The sequence below is a fragment of the Amblyomma americanum genome, chromosome 4 (assembly GCF_052857255.1).
Source record: "Amblyomma americanum isolate KBUSLIRL-KWMA chromosome 4, ASM5285725v1, whole genome shotgun sequence".
Taxonomy (NCBI): Eukaryota; Metazoa; Arthropoda; class Arachnida; order Ixodida; family Ixodidae; genus Amblyomma; species Amblyomma americanum.
In genome coordinates, this window is record NC_135500.1 from 95488475 (window position 1) to 95507493 (window position 19019).

General features: G+C 44.5%; 1 protein-coding gene across 2 annotated transcripts in view; it reads right to left on the reverse strand.

The window, feature by feature from the left end:
• Positions 1-19019, reverse strand: part of Pask (PAS domain containing serine/threonine kinase) — a 107199-nt gene that overhangs the window by 45934 nt on the left and 42246 nt on the right. For both annotated transcript variants that reach the window (XM_077661227.1, XM_077661228.1), the window contains 4 exons: positions 7166-7314; positions 6135-6384; positions 4692-4856; positions 833-976 (listed from right to left, as the gene is read on the reverse strand). In XM_077661227.1, the coding sequence (XP_077517353.1) occupies positions 833-976; positions 4692-4856; positions 6135-6384; positions 7166-7314 (708 nt within the window). The remainder of the gene's footprint in view (positions 1-832; positions 977-4691; positions 4857-6134; positions 6385-7165; positions 7315-19019) is intronic.

A 19019-nucleotide genomic window follows, 5' to 3' on the forward strand; every position in this document is an offset into this window, starting at 1 on the left:
GTTGTGCTCCAGCGCTACCGGCGCATCTCCGTTGCTTTCGCGTTCAGAATGCCATACGACGTGGCACTACAACAGTTCATGCTCAAAAGCAGTGAAAAATGATAGGGCATAGCAAAAACGAAACGCCACGAGCAGTGCGTGGTACATTGCCCGCGTGATTCTGGCGCTGATAGCTCTTGCGCGCCGGGACCTTGTGACTCTGGAGCAGGGACGGCGGAGAGCGCCAGCGGCGCGAGGCCATGAGCCCGTTTCCTGAGGCAACAGCGGCGGGCAGACCGTAAGAGGAAACATGCGAAAAGAAGCATGCGCCTTAACGGCCAGTCTACGGCGGCAGCGCACACTCTCCTCTAGCTCGACCGGTGCCCCCGCCTCTCCCACTCCACTCATGGCGGCGTTTCGCGAGCCGTGGCAGAGGTGGCAGCGGCTGCTGCGGCAGTCGCGCTGTCAGTGCGATCGCAGCTATCGCGGAGCCTTTCTCAGTGTTTACGACTTCGAGTAATTGGGTTGCCTGTAAACATTTTCAAGGTGACTTCACCTACACTTGTTTCTTATTTTGGTTCCCATTCTGCATTGTCCTTTCGGGTCTTCTAGCAAAAACTGCATGTAACGAAAACCTGGATGCAACGAAAAATCATTATATCCAGGTTTAACTATAACACGCTCAGTATAAGCTCAGTTATTCATTATACGCACGAAACAAGGTCACTACTATGATAGCCTCCTGAAGTAATGCAAAGCTCTAAACAGCACAGACAGAGACTGGGGTACAATGAACCTGAAGAAAGTGAGAGTGAAAAGCAATGAGAACATGACACTGGCATGTTGGCCCTACCCTAGCAGAGTCGAAAGTGACGACCGCAGTTGTCCGCTGCACTGGCTCCATGACGACCAGGCAACGTGGTTCAGAATCTGATTCCAGTTTGCGCACCCACACAGACACTGGAACCACTTTTCCATCGTTGTCGATGAGGTCCATCTGCGCAAACAGAAGGAATGATGTTTCCCCCGCTTAGGCTGCATCCGTGAGATGTGTGGCATATCGTATTCACTCACATAACAAATGTACTCTGATATTAAATAGAGCTCTTATATGAAATATTCAAACAAGAGAAAAGTTTAACTTGACCGCAGTGCAAATTCTATCCTGCACAATGCACACAGAATTCCCATGTTAGCACCAATGTGTGGCACACGATAGTTGAAACAAATCAAAGAGGCCTGCATACATTCATCTGTACCTACTTTCTGCCATGACTGTTTCACACAATTACATAGGCAGTCGCACATTATATGCAAAGCAGTAAATTAAGGGGGGATGAGGGTCCTGAAAACTTTTTTTTTATTTCTTAACATATCTTCCTGAAAATTGGCATGCAGATATATCTTTGAATGCTAATCCCAAATATATATTCAGATTTTGTACATCTCATCTAGAAATGAAGATACGGCAAAATAATTTATGCCACTTAGGTCTTTTCTTACGGGCCATTATGGTGATTTCTTAATTAAAAAAACTAGTTTTAAAGTAGTGCTGTCATTTTTAAGGGCCCATTGCACATCCTAAAGCTAAAGAAATTTTTAAAAAGTCATCGCATAGGTCATGAATGAATAACAAAGTAGGAAAAAAAAAACAATGTGGGAGTAATAAGCTTACATCTGACCTAATTGCTAGTCTATTGGGTTTAATGAAAATTGGAAAGCTTTAGGATGTAGCTGAGGTGTTGCTGAAAAAAATGATACCTACTTCAATAAAATCAGTCAATGCAAACATTATGAAAAGTTCCGTAAGGCAAAGGCATTTGATCGAAAAAGCAAAGCTGAGAAAATTGCATTCAAAGTTTTGCTTACTCTGCCATTTTTGTTTACTGATCACATGGAAAAATTTAATGCTTTAGCATGCAGCCCGGTCATCGCTGAACACAATAACACCAAATTTACAGAAATCTGTTCATGTAAAGATTGTGAAAACCTCTGTATTGCATTGCCACTTGACAAAATATAAGCTCAGAAAATCACTTGCTATTTTCTTTGAATCTGCCACACATTCACAAAAGTCCTGGGCAGTAGTCCTGTTTGCAGTCAGGCTTGTGCTTCTTGGCCATCCTCTTCTTCACCTTTTCAGCATTGGTGTGACCCTTATCTGACCTGCACAGCCTCTGTTTATCTTTTTCAAGGCTCCTACCAATGAGGCAGCTCCCAGGCCTGTAACCAAGCTGTGCTGCAACGCCTCTGCTGGTTGCTGCCATTCCTTGGTTGAAGCGAGAAACTGCTTCTTGCGAGGTTAAAAACAGGACAGTGAGGAGTGTCTAATGCCAATGTTCAAGCTTCAGTTTTGAGCGCACAACGTCTTGGCGCTCTGCCAAGTTCGCCGAGCGCCCCCCCCCCCCTCCCCCTCTTTTGCAGGAGCTCTCCTCAAAATGTATATAAAAAAAACAAATGATGTGATCAGCAGCGGCTTGGCGCGCTGCCAAGGTCCGCGCTGAGCGTGCTTGTCGAAGCGTTGAGCACGCGAGCTCGGTTCAGCCGCGTCTGTCGGCACCGAAGCGGCGTGCGCAAACGCAAAGTCGACGTTAGGCTTAGGTCAGCCGGCTCGGCCGCTTCCGACGACGCGGAATTCGAAGCGGCTTGCAGCGTATCAAAAGTCGACATTTACGACGGGCTTAGTCCAGGCACATCCACCGGCACTGCAGAGACTTGCGGTAACACGGAAGTTGACGCCGATCGGCATTTCCAGCCGCGTCCACCGGCGATGCTGGCGTCAACAGGGTTTGTTCAGCCGCGTCCACCAGCGAAGCTGTTGTTGGCGAGCTCAGTCCAGCCGCATCCACCGAGGGTACAGCAGCTTGCGGCATCACCGAAGCTGCAGTTCTCGACGATGCAGCGCTCTACTCATTCCATGCGCGTCTCTTTTTGCCGACTGCTTTTCGCGTGCTTGCTTTCAAGCGCGCGTCTCGGGCCATCGTGACACACGGAACAAAGACACCAGGCAGGCAAATACACGCAAAAGCACGAAATTCGAGGCTAAAAGAAGCGATTCAATAGCCAAAATATCTACAATAACAATAAGGAAAAAGGCGGAAAGAAAAATACTAGGAACCAAAGAGGAGCGTGAAAAATGACCGGCGTGCAGGCGAAAGCAGACGACGAGAAGGAGCCGGACAACGCGGCCGCGGGGGGCAAAGCATGCGTCACGGCCAATAAGAAGGCTGCGCCTCGAGGAGGCGCCCGTTTTACCCAATCGGCGGCTGCCTCGCGACGCTTTCCCCATTGCGAACGGGTGCTGATAGCTCCGCTGTGCGAGGGTCTACAGCTTGCCGAGAGGCGCCAAAATGGAGAGCGGGAAACCAGCTTTCAAACGAGACCAAGATGGCGCCGATCGGTACGCGTCGCGCGGAGCTACGGCAGCTTGAAAATGGGGCAAACCTTCGCGCTTGGCGTTCAATTTCGGATCACCGACGTTTCTAAATTGCCGTTTTTTTTAATACTTTGAGTTGGAATTCAGCTATAATATTTTGTAGAGGCATAGTTGGGACATTAAAGACTTCAAAATCGCAAATTTTGAAAATTGCCATTTTTGAGCTTTTTTCGCGATTTCAAGACCCGCGTCCCCCTTAAGTATCTGCAGCAAAATGACAAAGGAACAGCAAAATAGCTGCAACGCTTTTATATCCCAAAACAGCTATGAACAGATGACGAGCTACAGTGAGTAATTTCAAATTTGCCATTCATTGGCCTACAGTGTGCTTCTGCCCAACATGAAGCGTGTAAGGTACCCGACTATGCAACACACTGCCGGCTACTGCAAGAAACTGATGACAGTTCATCAGCATATTAACACCCTTGTGACAGTACTGTGGTAATGAAAGATGAGAGTGAACTGAGTGCTAAACAGCAGCGAGAAAGCGATCTTTCATTGAACAACACAATTGTAGCATTGGCATATGCCTTTAGGACTGCTGCTTACTTCTAATCTAACATATACATGTTTGTGCACTCATTTACATACACATGTGTCATCGTCACCATCAAATGGTCACTGCCACATTATGAGGGCTGCCACTGTTGTGCTGTTCCACTCGATGTGAAGGGGCCGCAGTAATTCAACAAGCTTATTTGGATTACAAAGCACTGGCAAGTGAGCGTAAATACTGACAAAAGATTAAAAAAAGCTTTTTAGGAGAAAAACATTATGCATTTAATAACAGTCGGGTTATGGATCCTGATGCAAAGTCATGCGGAAGTATTTGCAGACAGTACCAAAGTTTCACCAGAAAATGTCACTCAACCTCGATGTATGCAATTTTCGGTGTGAAGTTAGAATAGGGATTCCCTTTTCTAAGTGGTGACACCACCCTAGTTTTATCAGTACAAAGCAAGATCTTCTCCACTTCACAGTAACCTCGCAACATGCTTTGCTCAGTTATCAGTCCCTTTGGAACCCATCACAGTACAATTTCACACTGCACAGCAATAACTCAGCTCACCAGAAAAAACTCAAGCCACCACATTCAACACTTGCATATCGATGCATGCAAGCAGTTTACCCTCCGGCTTGCAACGTGGTGTGGTTCACACAGCCCAAAACACAAGAACTTGCACTGTACCATCCTAGCTGTTGCTCTATTGCAATGTGCAGATCACGTGACTGATCTTCCAGTGGATACAACCCCAAAATAGAAGGGGGCACTTGCCACTTTGCCAGCGATGACGACCACCTCTCCTGCGGCGTCGACATCTGCCTCGGTGAGCGCGTACTGGCCTTTCTTCATAGCTAGGAACTCTGAGAGGCGCCGGTTGCCCACCTGAGTGCTCAGAACGCCCAACAGGGCACAGGCTGCCTTGTTGGCCGTCAGGATCTGCAAGTGAGACACCCAGTGCCAGCAGTCAGGCTTGAGCACTGTGCTATCTCAACTGAAGTGCACCAGCAGCACAGGTACTAACGACAAATGTAGAGAAGCATGCGAGCACAGAATTTTTGGTTGCAAAGCGAATAAAATTAATAAAAATTGGTTGCAAATAGAATATTATCGAATATCAGTACAAGAAACCCAAATTAACGACAAACACTTTTCTACAGTACACATCCTTGAAAAGAAACAAACACAGTAACAGCTCGTTAATTCAAAGTACAGGCGCTATCCCAGCCAACACCCATGAAACCCATGGTTTCAGGCATGATGGGTCTCGCACCCGTTAATTCTAAAGGGCTCCCCAAGGGAGGCCGCATCTAGGAATGACCGGCACAGCATGCAGTCTTTAAAATAGCCGTACTCAAACCCGAAATGCATGCTGCAGTTTCCCAAGCACCTCCTACATGCGTGCAACGACAGGAGTGACGAAAAACGGACAGTCGCATCTCCAAGGATTGTCCGACTGCATAGTTTCGGTTTCACTTTTACAAGATTCAAGCCAACATGCGGCTGCATCGGCTATCAGCAACGCATCAGCCAGCCAACCTAGCGGACTTTTATGTGGCAGCTTCGTGCGTGATCACTACTCGCAACTGTGCAATCAATTCGCTGGAGAAACACCTACACCTACAGCACCTACACCAGGACAGGCAGGCCCTTCCGAGCCACAGGCCACTTCTGCCTAAGTGAAAATGTCTGAGCATGCACAAAAGTAGGTGGAATAAAACTGCCTTTGGATGGCAGTCAATGTTCTGCTGAAATATGAAAATCAGTTACACTTAGCTTGCTCACTAGGATCACATAAGAAAAAGGACAAGTTTTCACCAGGTTTGACCAGAAGACCGTGATTCTAGAAGTTACGTTTCCTGCTATATTGCTTGAGACTGTTAATCTCCCCTGTCAACCTGTCAACTGGGAAATGACTGTCGAAAACAGTGATTTAACCTGTGATCGTAGGTCAGCAAGCTCAGCCTGATTAGCGGTCACTGTAAAATGATGAAAGTAAATCATCAACAGAAAACTGTATGTCCTTGACTGCTGAAGCAACCTTTTTGCTTGTTTCTTTGACCGACAAGGCTTCCTCAATTTTCACCACCAGTGCTGCAACAGTTGTCATCACAGAATCAAGTTTCACACGTTTCAAATACCAGCCCCCTGCGATTCCTTAACATACACCAAAGACGTCGTACATAGTGCTCTTATCAAGACTGCAGCTGTTCTCACCTGCGTGGTAGAGGCATCGACGGTAACCACCGCCTTGCCCTGTTGCAGCAGAGAAGCCAGTGCCGAGGAGGGGGCTCCCAAACCTCCGCCGCTGTAGAAGACCCAGCTGCCACTGAGCAGATTAGTGCTGCCACCGTGTGACGGCTGCAGCTCGGGAGGTCCTAACGGTCCTCCAGCCCCGTAGCCGCTGCCCCAGCTGCCAAAGCTGAAGGCGCACAGCGCGGAGCCCCGCAGCTTGCTCAGCGAACACCTGTGAACACAAATGAGGTGAAGCTTTCGAACCGGCACCAGAAAGGCGCCCCCTCATTTGAGTAGATGAAAGGAGGAACCATCAGGTAAGCAGTCCACTGCACTGACCAAATGCAAGACCACACCGTTGGACCCCAGCGTAGAACTCAAACAAGGCAGGCTACATCCAAATGTCATTTTCCTCATTTGAGAGAGCTACTGCTCTCATTATAAAATATTATAAGCATGAAAAGGAATAAATGATGAGTGATTCTAAGGGATGCACAGACAGTGAGCATTCAATGCTGCATGCACTCGGTGAATGGTCTCGTAGTAGTACATGTTCTATGAATAGACTAGATACAGAACAACTTCGCAATGGAAATGTGCTGAGTCGTGGCCAGGTCAGCACAAAGAAAAAGATCGACACAGATGTGCATTATTCACAGGATACACTGTGCGGGTGGGGAAATTAGCCAAGTCAGAAAAGCAGGATTTTTTGCGCTGACACAGGGTACAATACTGGTGAGAGATGCAACAAATCACAACCCGAGATCCTACAAGCAAAGACTAAAACGAGCGCCAAAAAATGCACTCGCCAAAAAATTGCCTTTAGCCATGTCCTTCAATACAATGTTGCCCTCCCCTAAATAAACCGGCACAGAAAGAAAGAAAAGTGTCTCATAGGATGAAGATTGCTTCACTGATATAATAAAGACACACAAATTGTCCTGCCGTGTCCATGCACAGAACAAACCATTCCAAAGCGCGGCATGTAATAATAGGCAAGAGCCCCAGCTCACCTGCGCTGCTGCTGTGCTCCTCCACCTGCCATGGCCCCATCGGAGTGCCGGTCTGAGCGACAAGCACGCACCACTCGGTCTAGTGGTGTCAGGGGGCTGCTACCTGTTACGGGCCAGCCACGGCTATGAAGACTCTTCGGTGTTGGCAGCTGCACCAAGCACAACATTTCAGACTCTGTCAGGTCATAAAGATGACAAAAAAAATTACAAAGGGCACTTAAGACTACTTACGTGCTTTGAAAGCAAAAGCATCATTTTTTCCTTTTATTTTTAGTTTTAATAAATTCTTTCTCTTTCTAATGACACACCTTCTCATTAGTATATAGTCTTAAGGCAACGCATATACCAGGTTCACCTTTGTTCACCAAGAAGCAACACAGTTTGTGGCCTATGGGTTGCGTGCTTGCCTTGCAATCTGAAATTCCTGGGTTCAATTTTTTTTTATACCACGGTGATGTCACCTAAGATTTTTCGTAGCCACTTTTGTGGTCAACAATGCCACGTTTTGTAGCCGATGAGCCATATAATGCCTCTGCATTAAAACAGGCTTTTTGTTCTTAACCTGGGAATTCTGGTGGGCAGTAGTTGGTGGCATTAAGATGTTCAAGCAATAAACAGGAAACAAGTTGCCCATAAAAATTGCACCGCATTACTTATGGCTGCTAGTACTCATATTCATCACTGTAAACCATAGCCCACTTGGTAGCTTTCACAGATATTAGGGAAAATGTAGCTTACAACAGTCAAAACCAATATTTGAGAACAGCATCACAAACACTCATTGAATCTAAACAGAGATATGACATCAGAAATCTGTTCCAAAGTGACAATAAAAAAAAGGCGCATGACGCAATTTACCTAATCCAAGGATACCCAACATTTTACACAAAAGCAAGAGCTGTTAGCATTTGTGAGCATAAGAGGCAGCACCGTAAAGTTTTAACGAAACTAGAATAGCTGCCTGGAATATCCTTTACTTGGAGAAGTTTGCATACATTTATCCAGGCACACACACAACAAATGTGGAAACAGCTCTAAGACTTACTAACAACTGACTGCATGTCTCTTCTCTTTGCCCTTTTTAGTCATGCCATTTTTATTACAATTAAATTATATACTTTATTATATATGTAATATACACCTTTAATTATATATACCTTTATCACTGCATACATAAGAAACAAGCCACTTCTTCCAACTCTGTGAGCGTTTGAAGAGAAGTAACAGAAGTAATGGCTGCCGCTAGAAAGGAAGAAACAGAACACTTGCCAATGAACTTTATCTGCTTGCATGACATGGAAATTAAACGCAAAATAGCTCCAGGAAGTGTCAAGATGTAGCTACAAGACTCAGTGCAATGGTTATACCACAGCTACAATGCCTTGAATTGAACTAACTGTAGCTAACAAGTATGGACCATCCAAAGACTGTCTTATTTAAACGGTGCTACCCGTCATGAACATCACCTTGTTGCAACAATATTCAACAAGCAAACTATGAAATACCCATGAAGATTTATTGTTCCATGCGTATTTCAGGCACAATTTCAGTCCTTTCCTCCAACCACCAAAAAAGTGAACAGAACACTGTGCAAAAACAAAGACATCACAACCTGGAATCTGCTCGGTTGCTTGCACTTTGCCTCTGACCACCAAGGACTGCATGCGCTAGCAAAATTTCACGCTAGTGAAAAAAGTACTAATGATACACACGGGGAAGAAACGAAGCACTATGAACAACATATCATTACGTACAATACAGTGTACTGAAAAGCCCAAAATAATCACAGAAAGTGGCAATATAAAAAGCAAAGCCTGAGTGTCTTTCATAAATTGAATAAAATCATGAAATATACGAAACCTTTTGTATTATGTTGGGTTTTATGGCACATAGGCAGCTAAAGCCATCATGCATCGAGCTCATGGTATAGGTAAAGTTTTCTGCAGTTTTATACAAATGTGAAAAATCACCGGTGGTGTAGAGGGACTAAATATTTACCTAGTGACGACAAAGGAAAGTCTTTTTAGAAATGGCTAATGATAAAAGCTTTAAAGAGGGTCGGGTAATCTCAACGGGTAACCTCAGCGGCCATCCTTGACTGGGCAGGTCTCTCAAGGCTCCCAACCAATCAAATAAAGACCTCAGCTTTCTTCTCAGGAGTGAGAAAGTGCCTGAGGTGTATTATAAAATGAAGCGAAGCACTGGGTAAGAATTGAAAGTTTTTGAAGAAGACCTGCTTCTCTTAAAAAGCTAAACGCATAAGACATGTAAACAATTGCGCTATCCCTTAGAGCAGCACTGGATGAAACGGGAAGAATTCTTTATAAAAATGAGTAAAGTACTTTTTCGCAGTTTTTTTAGTTTTGATCATGAGAATAATATATGGTTTACTGTGAGTTCATCTCCACATCTTTCACATAGGGGTTTGTCTTGTGTTGTCAAAAGAAAATTATGTGCCAGGAGAGTATGTCCAATGTGAAGTCGACATAAGATTACTTCTATGAAATGTTCCTGATGCCTGAGTGATTTCCATTCTCCCAAGATGGGCTTAACGAAGTGTAGTTTGTTGTTTACTTCACTTTCCCTAGCCGTATGCCATTTATATTTCAACTTAGTGCGTATTAACTTCACGCAGTTTCTATAGGGCATGTTAACTTGCCTGGTTTCACCGCTGTCAGCTCGTGAAGCGCCTGTGTCTGCTCATTTCCCTCTATCCCAACGTGGCTCGGCATACAGCAGAATCGTATCCTGTAACCTTGTGTTGTGATTTTCTCCCATGTTGTGTATTATGCTTCCGACTAGAGGCTCAACTGCATTTCTAGAATGAAGTGCATGGAGTAGCCTCAGTGAGTCAGTGTAAATTATGGTGCTTTCAATAATGTAATTCATTATTCTGCCCACAGCTACACACACAGCACAAATTCAGCAGTGAAAATTGATGCACAATTCGGCAGTCTTGATATTCTTTAAATAATTTCCTTGTACTGCAGCACTCCCGACATATTTTCTCAATCTTGAGCCATCTGTGTAAAATTCTGTGCAGCTTGCCTATTTTTCATTAACAGCCAGATATTCCTGTAGTATGTGTTCATGTGGCATTTGTTTTTTGCGAAGGTGTGTTAATGTGAAGTCATACACAAAAGGTAGGCTGTACCATGGCGGCAGTGGATTGTGTCTTGGAGCAATTTTAGGTAGGGCATCTAGCAATCCTAACTCTTGACATTTATCTTCAAGGCGCCATAACAGAGGTCTTATTGATTGGGGCTTATTATTGAAGGGTCTTGAAGGCTATGTGAATATGGGATAGCAGAGGTGTTTCGGTAGGGAGTTTATTTTTAGCATGTATGTGCATATAGGCATTGTTCTCTCTGTGAGGGGCGGTTCACCTGTTTACGCGTAAAGACTATTCATGGGGGTGTTCTGTTTACACCAGTTGAGAGACGCAAAGCTAGATTTTGTATCGGATCCTGTGCAGGATGGTCTCGCTGACCCATACACTACACATCCATAATCTAAGGTAGAGCGTACTACACAGAGCAGTAGATTTGTAAGAGACATGTTCTATCGGATCCCCAGTGTTTACGTGAAAGTACTTTGAGTATCCATTGGAACAACCAGCACTAAGAAAACACAGACTGAAGAAACAACAACAAAGGGCAAGCGCTGCCAACTCACTCGACTTCTTTGAGTATGTTCAGGGATTGTAAGGCCCTCCTTTTGAGTGTTTATGTGAGCTAGAAATGAAGTTTTTTTTTTAATGTAATGCCTAGGAATTTGTGTTCATTTATTTACAGGTAATTTGCTTTCGTTTAGGTGTAAAGGCTGGTTCATATGCAAGCGACTGAGAGAATTGAACGGTTGAGAGCGGGTCACAGCGAATTATTTTTAACGCGTTCGAACCTCACCGCTCCAGACACCGCGATGACTCAAAACAGGTTTTTGTGCCATGGTATCAGGATTCGCTAGCGTTTTCACTTGCATGTGAAACAGGCTTGAGGCCGGGTTGGTTTGTAGGACTCGTTCTGGTGAGAACGGAACAGCCAATGTGGAAAACTTGAAACCATTCCTATCTGCACGTGTCACTAGCTTGTTTATTGTAAACTGTATTTGCCTCTCACATGTTGCTACGTTTCAGGATGTGCATACTGGACTTCGGGATTATTTTAGTTATGGAATTCATTTTTATAAGGAGTGTCGTGCCTGATGTACTCCATTTGAATGAAGTTCCTTGATAGGGTTGAGCCTAGGTGTACACGAAAAGAAGAATTGGACAGGAAATCATTTAGGCAGTTTAACATCCTCCCACGCATGCCAAGCTTTGCTAGGTCGCAAAGAATTCCGAACCTCCAGTTTGTGTCGTCCAAGGCAAACTAGATGGTCACTTGTTGAGCATGCCTTCTTGAAACTACACTGATGGATGTCAAGAAGTTTGCGAGCTTCAATGACAAAAGTTAATCTTATATTAAGAACACTTTCAAAAGATTTGACAAGACAGCTTGTAAGGGCTATTGTCCTATAACTACTAGCGGAGGCTGGTAGCCTTCCAGGTTTCAGGAATCGGACTATAATGGTTCTTTTCCACTTTTTTGTTACAAAAATTCAAGAGTGCCTCTAAGGCAGGTTGGGAAGGATGGGCAAGCATTTCATAGTGTATTGATTTCTTTGAGGTAATTACACTACTGTATTTTTCATTTGCACCTCTACTTGCTGAGAGTCTGTTTTTCGTCTACGTTTTTGTATCTTAAAAGAGATTGGCTACAGTGTGAAGAACCTGAAACCACAGTGAAGTGCTCCCCAATATGTCTGCCTGCTCCCCTATACTTGTTTGTGTACCAGGTGTCGTCAAAAGAGGAATTGTAAATGGTGAGTAGTTGCCATTTAGTTTTTGAACTTGCTCCCACAATTTTTCAATGTGGTTGAGCTGTTTATAAAATATGCACAAGCATAAGGTTCTCATGTGTTGGGTATCTGCAAAAGACTCCCCAGGCTTTATTTTGTTGTTTCTTTACCTCCTTGCATTCTCGTGTGTACCACACTGTGGTTCTGGCAGACCACTTCTGTGGATTTTGGAATTGATAGGTGTGTGGCAGTAAGAATGCATGCTACGAACATTTCATTTATTTAATCTATGCTGATATTTTCTAAACCAATATTCTCTAAACTGGCCTTTTCTCTAAATAATGCGCAATCAGCTAAATGTAGCTTCCAACGCTGTGGTTTTGTCGGGATGACTGTTGGCGAGGATGACTGGCTTATTATGACAGGGAAATGGTCGCTTCCATACGGATCATTGTAAAACGTCCCGTGTAAAATCGCTAAAAACAAACGGTGAAGTAAAGGACAAATCTAAACAGCTCATTTTCTCCGAAGTTGGAGAGCAGTATGTGGGCCTACCAGAGTTCAGCAAACAAATATCGCTACATAAAATAAAATCCTCTATAATCTGACCTATGATATTTGTTTTCTTACTTTTACAAACAGAGGAATGTGCATTGAAGTCTCTAGCTACCAGATAAGGCTCTGGCAGTTGCTCTAAAAGGTTCTTCTAACTCACTGCGAGTTATATATGAAACCTTTTGTATTCACCAATATTCTGATATCTGTGTGAGTAAGGACAGTACCCCAGTACCACAAACAAATGCAAATAATTTAATGAGAAAAGGAAAGGTACGGTATTTGTCACACTTTCAGGGGACTCACTAACTGCACTGTGAGGGAAGAGATGAAGAGAGAGTGAAGGAGGCAGAGAGAAAGAGGCCGCAAAGTGAAAGGCTCTGGATTATTTTTGATCACCTGGTGTCCTCTAACATGCACTGATATCCACAGCACATGGGTATTCTGCAGTTTTCCTCCATCAAATACAGCCACAACAGGCACAGTTTCGCTTCATGCAAACAAACCCCATACGACTGAGGCACTGTGCCAGGTCTAAGTATCACAAGAAAGCTGCATTTCTATTTTGTGTAAAGAGGGCACCAGGTCCGGATTCTGGCAGTTTCCTTCATGATCGCTTCCTGCTTCACTGAGATTTTTATATACTGTTCTGCAATAAAACTTGGCTCATTGTCAGCTATTTGTTTTCCTGCCTAGTTAGCCCTGCCTCTGCACTAGTAATTATATTGTAACCTGCTTACTTGAGCACCTTTTCGTACGAGCTTCACCACGACAATAAATAAATAAGAAGGCAAGAAAGTGCACCTCACCGAACAAAGAGCGGCAAATTATATAAAAAAAAAACTCCGTGGTTATTTCAACAGCTATTGTCAAACAAAAGAAAGCCTTAAAACCTCTTCCTTCGTGAGATCAAAAACTAACGCTAATGCATTGCAAATCAGTTTTTAAAGATCATCTGTGGTTGGGGGGGGGGGCGCTTCAGCAAGCAGTCTTTTTTGGCGTATGTCCTGAATATTCGCCATTTTAAATGCCACCTCTGATCAAATGAGCAGCACACGTTATTTGTACCTTTTGTACCACTTGGTTAAGCCATATTTTAACTGACACTTTTATAGGCATTGTTACTTCACAGATAGGGTTAATCTTTTACTATTCTGTAACTTGTGGCCCAAGGGATTGCTGACAGCTATATTCCACCAATATACAAAAAAAAAGACAGCAACTATAAAAATGTGCAACAAAGTAAGGTCACATTCATGTTGCCAGTTTTTTTTTTGTCTTCTTTGTTTTATGGTATGTGGGTTGTCTTCAAACTCAAATTGTCTTGCCAATACTTAAGCATTCATCCCAGAAAACATTCAAATTTTCCAGGTCATCTGTAAAGAATTTATAGCACTGATGATATCAAAAATAAATTTCTCTTATCTTTTGTTAAGAAACATTTTTGAAACCTATAGACCTCCTGCATGTTTGTAAACAAACGAGGTGGCGCTGCAGTCGCTAGCGGGCTCGTGGTAGGCAAAAGGCCAGGGAGTGTCATCGCAGAGAGGTGTTGAGCGCGGGTTTTCAAGGCGTGTAGGTGCGTTTTCAGTTTCTGCGAATCACAGCAATGGTTGATGTTTACAGCTTAGTAATTTCTTGAAGTACACGAGCTCGCGTTGGCCATGTGCGGTGTATTCAGAGAAATAGTTCGCCACTGTGTATTGTATATATGGTTAGTAGAAAACAGAAAGCGTTTCTGCCGTTGATTTCTACGCTAGGCATTGAATAAAATAGGAAGTTTTTGACAATCTGCTCTAGCCAGAATGATTTTGCTTCGGGACAGTGGTGAGGGGATGTGCTGGCTATCTTTCGGCGGAGCAGACGTGCGCTCACCGTCTGCTGACATACGTAGGTGTCGTGCTGTTTGAAAAGTGGGGACAGCGTCGTGTCCTTATTCTCCTCTAGCTGTCCCGCTTAAGCGCTGTTTTTATCAGCAGGATCACGCACCAGCCAGGCCGACTTCTCCCCTTGTTAAACTGGTCGATTTGGTGAAAATTTTTGATTTCTGCAATTATTTTCTTTCTTAGCTCTGGGGTGTTCTGTTCCGTGACGAAAAATTATAGCAAAATATACAGTAGAAATTTATTAAGTACGCTTTCGAGATGCGGTGTCGTCGAAAATTGTGAGGTAATTCCTTTGAGGCTTTCTTTGAGTTTAGGGCCACATTTCTTTGATCAAAGCGCAAGCGAAGAGGCCAAAAACGAGGAAATAAACGTTAATTATAAGGTTCGTTTTCTGACCTTTCACATTTTCTGCGATTGGCATCACTCACACCTTCGTAATTTCATAACGCATGAAAACAGAATGATTATATTTGTCGCAAACGATTACTGAGACGTTGAGGAGTGTAATTTATCGCTAGATTTTTTCTCCTACACGTGCAGTATTATGTTCGTTATTTTTGTAAGAAACGTTTTCACGTAACTATGGATGCGTAAGTACATGATCATCTAAAAAAAGAAGTAATAGCGTCATATACAGAACAGGGCTTTGTGAACATGCTGGCATAAAAAATTTGCGCACTGTCTACTCAATTAGTTAAGACCTTGAGGTGACTTGATGAGGGTGTTAATTATAATTACCCAAGAACTGCACCAGGTATAGCTAAAAATAAGAGGCATTACTGAAACTAGCGTAGCAATTTCATCTTTGCACCAAATTTAGTTTCATATCGCGTGCATAAATAACGAAAATACTTTTCATTGCTGCGCCCCCTCTCAATCTCGACACGTCTGTTAGTAGCCTGCCTGCGGCTGCTTCTTTCCAAACAAGCTACGCGGTCATGGACTGCATCATGAAACATGACACATGCATGATGCAATGAAAAAGCATGTGGCTTTTAGCACACTTAAGGTACGCTATTCTAAGCACGCCAACGTGACCGCGCATGAACTTACCAGACTTCTTTCTACTCGAATCAAATAATTAAGTCTGCCATATTAAGAAACACTTTCTAGTAAATATCAAATGCCATAAAACGTGCCATTACAACATGCTGTGCTATTAACAAAAGAACGCATTCCTTGGGGGCGAGTGAACCTGCCGGCGGGGGCCCCGTGCACACCGGCTCAAGGTGATAAATGTGTGCGCAGCTACATACGTGCTTTTTTTCCTTGCGCAGTTATAAGCGTACTATGCTGATGTTCAGGTGAATGAACGCAGTAACTTACATGCTATTATTACATTGAGTGGCAGTGCCGATCGACTCCCAGACTTCACGCTTTAGTACCGCGGCCCATTCTCCGTTAGCCAGTTTACTAATGCGGTATTTATCTCTAGAAGCCTATTGGGGCTAATTTAAATTTCCTTTTATGCTACTACGTGGATCGAACAGTGACACAGCTGATCAATACATGCTGCTTCTGCAGTGCGCAGGCATGATATGCAGCCGCCGGTAGCTGCAGCAGCTGCGGTAGGCACCGACTGGCCGTAGCTGTTTTGCCTACCATGCGAAAGTCGCTGCTGACATCAATCAGCGCCACCGCATCTTCGTGACGTCGCCGGGTGAAGGAGGTCTATAAGCAAGCTATAGCAATGGAACTTTTTTTCCCACTTGATACTTACAACAGACTTTCTTCTGAACCAAAAAATATTTGCTCTTACCGTTCTTTCAAAATAAAAATAGTCGTTTTCCGCTTCTTGTGCTTCATGTGAAAACAGATTTGTTTATGAATAAAAAGTTGTCATGTAGTTCAGTATATGAATACGGCATGTAGTGAAATCCAAGAAAAAAATCTCGGTGACAGGTCTATTGGTTATCGGAGAATATATTTCTTGAATGCATGCAAACAGTGTTTCAAATTTGGTTCCAGAATCACAGTTCTAAACTGTGCTTGGTACATAGCTTTCAAAACAGCTCCTTTCTAGCTGTCTTGCAAAGCCTTTCCTGGACCACTCTTTCAGCTCTTTGCCTTCTTGCTCTGGGCAGAGGGCTGAAAGTCTGTCCTTGTTATCTGACATGTTTCGGTGCCACATCCCAACACACACACTTGAGGTGACTACTGGGTTCTGCACAACTCGCACTTTCAGAGACTGGTGGAAAAACAAGCCACTTGCAGTCTTCCTAATGTATTTGGAAAGCACACAAGCAACAGTGAGCTGTCATAACTCTAAAAACTAGGGTGCACAACAAGCTAAACAAGTGAAGGCAGTCTAACACTAACAAACCATGCCAATGAGCCTAAAATAACTATATTCTATGGCAGAAACTTTTTGTGAACATGTTGTCAAGTTTATCACAAAGAAAACATGTCTTCACTGTCTTCTTTGTTCGTTTCAAGGCCAAAACAGTTTTGCACAGGATGCCTGCCTGAAGCCACGCCCAATTCAAAAAGTGCATGGGTGTGGTTAGCCCTATTGCTAAATGTCTTTCAGCACTCAAATGAGCCCACTGCAATGTAGATATGTTGTTTGGGATCCAGATATCTTTAAATAGCATAATAAAAAAAACTGCTTTCCCAGTCAATGATGACATCTGCCACCCATAATTAAATTACAGCAGGGCTTAAAAATGGACGTAATACTATCTTTTAATCTGTCCACTTGCAATGTACTACTACTGGGAACAAGTTTCCTAGACGAGATTTCTAGGAAAAACGTTTATCGTAGCCCCCACCTCACTACCCAGTTGCTTGATATTGTGACGAGAGGAAGGAGCATTTAGGCCTTTAATGCTTTCATACACTATCGGGGGACTGGGTAGAGAGGTAGAGCTACAATAAACGCTTTTCCTAGAACTCACGTCCGTCCCGGAAACTTTTCTCCCCATTAGTACATTGAATTTCAGGCTACATTCAGAATGCTAATGAAACAGCAATGCATACATTTGAAGCAGTGGTGTCAAAGATGAATAGTCTAGTAGTATACTGTGCCTAAACTAGTAAGGTACGCCTGCCTGTCTTTGCAAAGCGCAACTGCTGCACACCAGAGGCCTAAATTTGCTTTCATGTGCATATGCAACTCTACTATTCTTCATGCCATGGCCATCACAGTCTGCAGGGCCAACTGTGTGCGTGTGTGTGTCGGCAATGAAAAAATATGCTTAAGCTCCTTGGAAGGTGCAGCAGATATAAGGCTGTCTCCTTCTACCACAGTGAAACAAACAGTACTTTCCAAGAGTACCTTCCATCATGTTTAGAACAGGGGCACGTGTGAAAACAAGGCTAAGACATGCTGAGAAATTGCATTCACTTTCATTAAATTTCATTATGCACCTGAATAATACCTAACTCACTGAAGCAGTAGAAAAAAATGCAGTAGGGACAGCAAGGTGTGGTGCCCATTTGTTGTTGAATGACCCACCCCGCAGGGCATATGCTACCCCTCAATGAAGGAACCGAATAGGATAACAGGCAGAAGCAAACGGGGCAGCGGGCGCGATCGCTGACAGAAAAATGACAACACCCGTCGGCTGGCAGCCTGTCGAGGCAGCGTAAGGACTAAAACGATCCAATCTTCCACGCGCATCACGTATGTCAATCAAGGTCGCTCGAGATCCATACACCGCACCATCGGAAGGCGCGGCCCGTCCCGTCAGAAGACACCGGCAACCACCAGTAGGTGGGGGCGACAATGCATTATTGGGCACGAGGGATCGCGACACGACCAGACAGCCGACGTCGCTCGAGGGACGCACGTGACGTCGATCGCAGAAAGAGCACCAGGGACTATAAAGAAGACAGCGGAGGACGGGGAAAACCGAGAACGATTTGGTTGAACGCAGCCAGATCGGGCACGAGCGCTAACGCATAATGAATGAAGCGCGACGCGGCGCGTGCGGTGGCGGCGGGCACTGACGTCGAACGAGCCAGCGGCGCGTGCGAAGACGATTAGGTGCCAGATGAGCGCGAGAGAAGGCAATTCCAGGTCGAAAAACTTCGTCGCGGTTCGGCGCTCTCGTGGCCAGCCGCGCTGATCGAGCTCGTTATACTTTTCCGCCGTCCCAGCTCTATAAAAGTGTGGCGCACGGAGTAACGTCCCGTGTCCGCACCCTTTCGGACACGGGGCATGCGACACACGTACTGCGGGTCACAAAACCCGCACGCACCCAGTCTCGGCGTGTCTGTGCGGGGAACCGCTATTTCGCGAGGCACTGTTAGGTTAGCAGCCGGTGCCAAGTTGCGCCTCGCGTAGCGTCAAGAAAGAACCGCGGAGCGCTTGAGCAGACGGGGTTCGCCCAATATCGCGAGAGAAACAAAGGGGCCAGCTATAACCCGCTGTTTCACGTCGCGCCATCCCGCTAACGTAGGCAATACAAAACATCGCGCCGTCGTGACCGCGAGTCGTTAGGATGTAAGAGAATATGGCGCTTTTTTTTCTTTGTTTCTGGGCCTAGGACTCTCTATGCAGTCGGTTAAAGAAAAAAAAAAGAAATGGAGTCCCGCTCCGCCGATGTCCGTAAACCCACGCGCGTGCCTCG